Here is a 6390-nt window from a genome sequence, read left to right as displayed (position 1 = left end):
AAATTTTAAATGTTCTTGTATTGGTGTCACCATATCTATACATTTTTCATTTATTTTTACTTGCTTTTGATTTGAAATTTGAATGATAGTAATATTTTTAGGTAATTATTTATAACCCGATAATTCAATACCATAAAGAAGCACATAGCCACATACTAATCAAGTAAATATTATTTGAGGCAGCTAATGTCGTACGTAGAGACAAAAGTTGAGAGAATTTCGGATTTTAGTTAGCAAAAATACGTGTTACTTGTACACTTCCTCTTTCTTAATGACAAGTTTATTTGCATTATAGTAGTAATTTTAACTATCATTTCATTATCGTAATACTTCATTCGTTTTAATTTCTTTGTTTTTATCTATTTTAAAAAGGCAGATTTATATAATTCAATTAGTTTATGAGATAATTGCTTAAGTACATTTTAATTTGTGATATTATATATCTTCTCAGATTTTAGTGCGTCCATATACATGTATTTTAAGATACATGAGGTGAAAATTAAGTGTAATTTGTTGTAGATATATTGTATCCAAGTGGCTTTGCATACATCCGAGATACATCACAGTACTGCTCACCTTTCGCCTCCCTCTCATCTCGCTCGACACTTTTCAATGTATCTGATATTCAAAATAAAAATGTATCATATACATGTATATAGTGTGTGTATATAATATGATTCGCATGTATTTGAGATATATAACAAATCTCACTCGTCTCCCTCCCAGTCTCGACTACCTCTCTCCCTATTTCTGATAGTCAAAATACATGTTTCCTCAAAATACATGTTTCCACTTTAATTACTCGCAAAAAGTAAAAAAAAAAAAAAGAACTCTAATTTTCACTTTGAAAACAAAAATTACTTATATCAAATCTCACAATGAAACATGACCAAACATCCATTTAATTCAAGACAACATCAACATACCTAGTGAAATTCCACAAACAAGGTAGCAGACTAAACTACAATCTCGTGAAAGTAGAAAACAGTTTTCAAAAGACCTTCGACTCAAGTACAACAAATCCATATATAAAGAATAAGAAGACAATACAGATTCAATTCATGAACTTACTTTATTTTAAATACGGTATCAAATTAAACAAAAAAAATTAAAACGTAACTTGAGTACTTTGAAAAAAAAAATGAAAAAAGAAATAGATATGGTGGTAGTACATTGTATTGTAGGCCTTTGGTTTAACCAAAAGGGTAGAGTAGTGGTCGTGTACCATGTTGTGCACTCCAAATATTCTTTGCTGCCTCACACACAATCCCTATATATATAGTATAATTTTTTTCTAACCCAAATTATTTGTTCCGCATTGTCATTTCCATTTTCATATTATAAAAACTATATAGTAAAAAAAAATACAGAAAAAAAAATGGCTTTGGAATAACCAAAGATCAATGAAAAGAAATGAGGATGATAACCACATCCTCTGTTTTCATTTTCTTATAGATCTCTGGTTTGTACCAATTTCTCTTTTTCGCGAATGTTGCATTTTCATTTCATCTTTTTTTATGCTTCATTCATACGCTTCTTTTTTGTAGTTTTTATGAGTTTCTGATCTGAATTGTGAATTTTCAGATAGTTTTGGTTGATGGTATAAAGATCTGATGTTGTTAGATTGAATCAAAAACATTCATTTTGCTGTTTAATCAGTATTTTGAAAACTGGGGTCTGCCTGATTTTCTTCATAAAAGGTTTGTTGATTAGTTTTATTATCTAAATCTGGATCTGTTGATGATGGGTTTTCGTTAATTATAGTGATTTTTGTATTTGTTGTGATCTGGATTGCAGAAATGATGGAGACAGATCTCGGTAAGCTATTTATTGGTGGGATATCTTGGGACACAGATGAAGAACGTCTTAAAGAATATTTCACTTCGTATGGAGAAGTGATTGAAGCTGTGATCATGAGAGATCGCAATACTGGTCGTGCTCGTGGTTTTGGTTTTGTTGTGTTTGCTAATCCTGCTGTTGCTGAAAGAGTTGTTAATGAGAAGCATATCATCGATGGGAGGACGGTCAGTTTTTTTCACATTTCATGTTTGATTAGAATACAGCAGCAACAATTACGTGTTTAGTTTGGTCGGTTATATGAATTCTCACTATCGATGTCACTAATATTCAATAATTCGGAATTTTTCTAATGCTAAAGGTTTATAATGTATCATAATGAAACTCAACTAGTTGGTATGTTCAGCAAGTTTTCTGTTCATAATTTACTACAGATAACTGATGGGAAAATGGCTGAAATGTTTTCGAAAAGTTTCAGTGGAAGATTAATTAGTGCTGGATTGTGCTGATTAGGATAGATGAATGATCATTTTTGTATGTCCAAGTTCTTCATTGGCATCCAATTTTCAGGTTGAGGCAAAGAAGGCTGTTCCGAGGGATGACCAACAAATAATAAATAGAAACAATAGCAGCATTCACGGATCTCCAGGTCCTGGACGCACAAAAAAGATATTTGTAGGAGGTTTAGCATCTACGGTTACTGAGAGTGACTTCAAGACATACTTTGATCAGTTTGGTACAATTACAGATGTTGTAGTGATGTATGATCACAACACTCAGAGGCCAAGAGGCTTTGGATTTATAACTTATGATTCAGAGGATGCAGTGGATAGGGCATTGTATAAGACGTATCATGATCTAAATGGTAAAATGATCGAGGTGAAGCGCGCTGTTCCTAAAGAGCTGTCTCCGGGGCCCAACAGGAGCCCTTTCAATGGATTCAACTATGGACTTGGTAGAGTAAATAACTTTCTCAACAACTATGCTCAAGGGTATAGTTTAGGTTCGATTGGAGGATATGGGGTCAGGATGGATGGTAGATTTAGTCCAGTTGCCAGCGGACGTACAAGTTTCTCTCAGTTTTCTTCTCCTGCTTATGGAATGGGTGTCAATTTGGACCCAGCTTTGAGCCCCACCTTTGCAGGAGCTTCCAATTTTAGCAACAATCTTGGTTATGGGCGGGCTCTGAACCCGTATTTCACTGGCAACTCAAGCAGATACACTACACCCATTGGATATAACACAGGCAGCAATAGAGGTGATTCTTTGCTTAGCTCACCAACCAGGAATGTATGGGGAAATGGTGGACTTAACAGTTCTCCAGGTCCTGGTAGCTCCGGTTCATTTTTGGGATCCGGAACTGGTGGTTATGGGGTCTTTGGGAATAATGGTGCCAATTGGGGCTCATCGGCTGTTTCTGCTCCAGTTGGTAGTGCTTCTGGATATGGTGGTCGGAATGTTGGGTTCAGGAATGGGGGAAGAAGTTATGGGCTGGGATCTGGAGGACTTGCAAGAAGCAATGCAGCAGGTGGTGTCCCAACTTCATTTGCTGCATCAGGTGGTGCTTATGAGGGGTCTTATGGAGATTTATATCGCAGTGGCTCCATGTATGGTGATTCAACATGGCAAACTGTGTCTTCTGATATGGAGGGCTCTAATACATTTGGATATGGACTTGAAAATCCAGCAGACGATTCAGCGAAAGACTCTGAAAATTATATTGGAAATTATAGTATTGCAAATAGACAATCGAATAGAGGTATGAATACTCTTCCGCTTGCATAAGCTGTATAATTTTTTTTTTTCTGTCACTTCAAAACTAGGCTTCATATTGTGCGTTTCTTGGTATTCTACTTTTCCTTTTGAAGAATTTTTCTTGATTCTTGACACATCTGTCATATTACCAATATTGGTGAAGTAGATAATAACCGGCTTTTCCCCTTTTGGATATAGTATGCTTCCTTCTGTAGGAACTTGGTTTTTAATTTGCAAGAGGATACCTTACTTTTGTGATTAGTAGACTCTTATCTTGAAAGATTATTAAAAGATATTAGCACAATGGCGCTTGAAGATTTGATCTCATTCTAGTTAGTATTTGTTCTAAGTTTAAATTTGAGTTGACATTCTATAAATTATTGTAACTTCTTTTCAGAAATAGTAGAAGTGGTTGAAACACCCTTATTATGCCTCATATGAAACTTGAAAACCTTATCAGAAAAAAAACTTGAGGATACCTTCACTGGCCTTTTCCTCCTAGGCAAAATAGGACACATTGTTCAAGCAATTGTAGTTGAAATATTTGTAGAACTGTGGGCTTGCAGCTTTTCCTCAAGTCCTTGGGAAATCTTGGATTTGATTTTTCTTTACCGAAGTCTGCAATATGTGCCTAAAAGTGAAGCTTTCTTCTCTCTCTTAACTAAAGACAAAAACAAATAGGCTTTACCAGTTAAGTTCTTGGATGTTCTTAAATTTTAAGATTATAATGGTGAAGCTTGTAGCCGTAACTTTTACTAAAAAGTTTCTTCGAGTTACAGAAACATTAGTTAAATCACTTCAGCAAACCTGAAATGGTTTTCTTGAGCTTTCGTAAGATAGTAAATTCTTGCTGTTACGGGAATGAGGGTGAAGGAACTGAGGATCTGTGTAAGTCGGCCTTACGGGTGTGGTAGTAGGGGTTTTGAATGGGGAATGGGTAAAATATTTTCACTTCTGATAGTTAATGCATGAGCTAATCATGTACCTTAAGGTTTGACAACTTCCAAAAGAGCTATCCCATTGTTTTAATGTCATCCGGTGTTCGATGTTAAAATTTTCAAATTACGTTAGTAATCATTTTTGCAGCACAACTTTGTTTTTGAGTTAACGTAGCCAAGTTCCATATACATCATTATATATGCAACAATGAGAGATATGTTCCTTGATTTAGCATGAGATAGTACTGGGGTAACAGGAATGGTGGTTAGATGGGAGATGAATTAGGTTCTCCCTCCCTTTGTCCATCCACTGCCATAGCTGCTTAAGCCGTATGGCATTATGATCGTGACTTTTCTTAGCTAAATATTGTTTCTTTTGTAATTGAAATCAATTGCATGCTAAAAAGGAAGGGCAAATAAAGACTTGTGACTCCGGTTAACTAGAGTGCCTAAAGAGAGCCTCAATGTGTGGGGCTTCTCCTCCTCACCCCCTGCTTCCCCGGAAAAATTGTTCAAATTTTTTATTTCCTGTCTGAAAATGTTTTGGAACTTTACTTTGTGTTTACTTTAAGAAAATAACGATCACGTCTTTTGGATCCAGGAGAAAGAACTCTGAAGATTTAAGTTTTTGGCTCCTGTAACAGTTTAGTACCAGAGGATGCCCTTATTCAAATGTGTGGAGTAGACAAACCTGGTTAATTAGGTGCAGGTTTTCTAGTATACGATGACCTCCTTCACTAAAAAATTGTCATGTATAAATGATGTGATTTTGCTTTCGTCAAACTTGTTATTGAGTAAATGCAGAATGTTGCCTTCTTTTTATTATCTTTCTCCGAGTTTTACCTGGTTTCTTGAATCAATGTTATATATTACTCTGTGGAAAGTTGTCCATATACTGAGATTGCTCGATCTTCTGTTCATGAATTTCCAGGAATCGCGGCATAGGAGCTCTGAAGATTCTTAGAAGTGCTTTAAGAAAATTAAGTGGGCTGTGAATGTTAATAAACATTCCACTTAATATGCATTTCAGCCATAGCTGATCATATAGAGCTAACGAGGGGCTTGTCTGAAATAAGTATACATATTGAGAGATCAGTTTTTAAAGGGATTTTGTGTTCTGGTTTGAGGTTTCAATTTTTCGAAAGCAATTTAGGCTCCTGTATCGGCATTTAATCAAGATGTATATCCGATTATACTTGACAACGTCCACTACAGTTGATGTGTGTTGTTCATCCACAACAAAGCGGAGTACCATTGGACTCTGTCAAGAGGTAGAGTTTTTTTTAAAAACTTATTTGTCCAGTTTAGTGACTGGCAAAGCTGCTGTTGTTTGTTCTTATAGTTCTTTTATCAGGTATTTGTTTTTTTTTTCTCAGACTGTATTCGACATCTTTTTCATTTACTAGTGTGTAACAACAGGGATACTAGCCAAAAATAAGTACTGAATTTTCTGATTTATTCTCCTTGCAGATTTGTATAAGCTCTAAGTTTTAATCTTTATATTGTGTAAGCAAGCAACTATGTTGCAGTTGAGTAGATTTTTCAGTTTCTATCTTTATTATGGTTTTATAGCTCATCCATTTCGCTTTAGCTTACTTTAAATTTTAAATATAATATTTGAGAATTATGTTAAAATTGTTATAGATTGTTATAATAATTTAGATTTTATTGTTTATTGTTTGTAAAGAATAATACTTCTCTAATTTATGAAGTTATGTATTTCTTCTTCTTCTTTGGTATGCATGAAGGTTAGGTTAGGTTAGTTTATTTTTCTTTCTTTATTGTTTTAGTTAATTGCTTGTGTAGTTTTATGGTCTTTCAAAATCAATGCATTGTTTTGTTATTAACTTATTATAAGAGTAAACATAATAATTTGAAGTTTATTATTTAGAAAGTTAAA

The 6390-nt window shown here is 34.4% G+C and overlaps 1 protein-coding gene across 1 annotated transcript; it reads left to right on the top strand.

Annotated features, from left to right (window-relative positions):
* The first annotated feature begins 1182 nt into the window (after nt 1-1182).
* Nucleotides 1183-6048, top strand: LOC101266100 (heterogeneous nuclear ribonucleoprotein 1). Its single transcript, XM_004251864.5, has 5 exons — nt 1183-1462; nt 1585-1700; nt 1798-2024; nt 2368-3556; nt 5422-6048. Exons 3-5 carry the CDS (start codon nt 1800-1802, stop codon nt 5433-5435), a joined length of 1428 nt encoding a protein of 475 aa, XP_004251912.1. The 5' UTR covers nt 1183-1462; nt 1585-1700; nt 1798-1799; the 3' UTR covers nt 5436-6048.
* Nucleotides 6049-6390: the final 342 nt, after the last annotated feature.

This window comes from Solanum lycopersicum, chromosome 12 (assembly GCF_036512215.1).
Source record: "Solanum lycopersicum chromosome 12, SLM_r2.1".
NCBI classification, from domain to species: domain Eukaryota; kingdom Viridiplantae; phylum Streptophyta; class Magnoliopsida; order Solanales; family Solanaceae; genus Solanum; species Solanum lycopersicum.
Note: the sequence above shows the minus strand (reverse complement) of the source record. Positions and strands in the feature narration are given on the sequence as shown.

What these genes read in the sequence shown, in the direction of transcription:
- LOC101266100 (XM_004251864.5), top strand. Translation starts at nt 1,800, where the DNA reads ATGATGGAGACAGATCTCGGTAAGCTATTTATTGGTGGGATATCTTGG. An exon ending in ATATCATCGATGGGAGGACG is followed by an intron (nt 2,025 to 2,367) that starts GTCAGTTTTTTT and finishes TCCAATTTTCAG; the next exon opens with GTTGAGGCAAAGAAGGCTGT.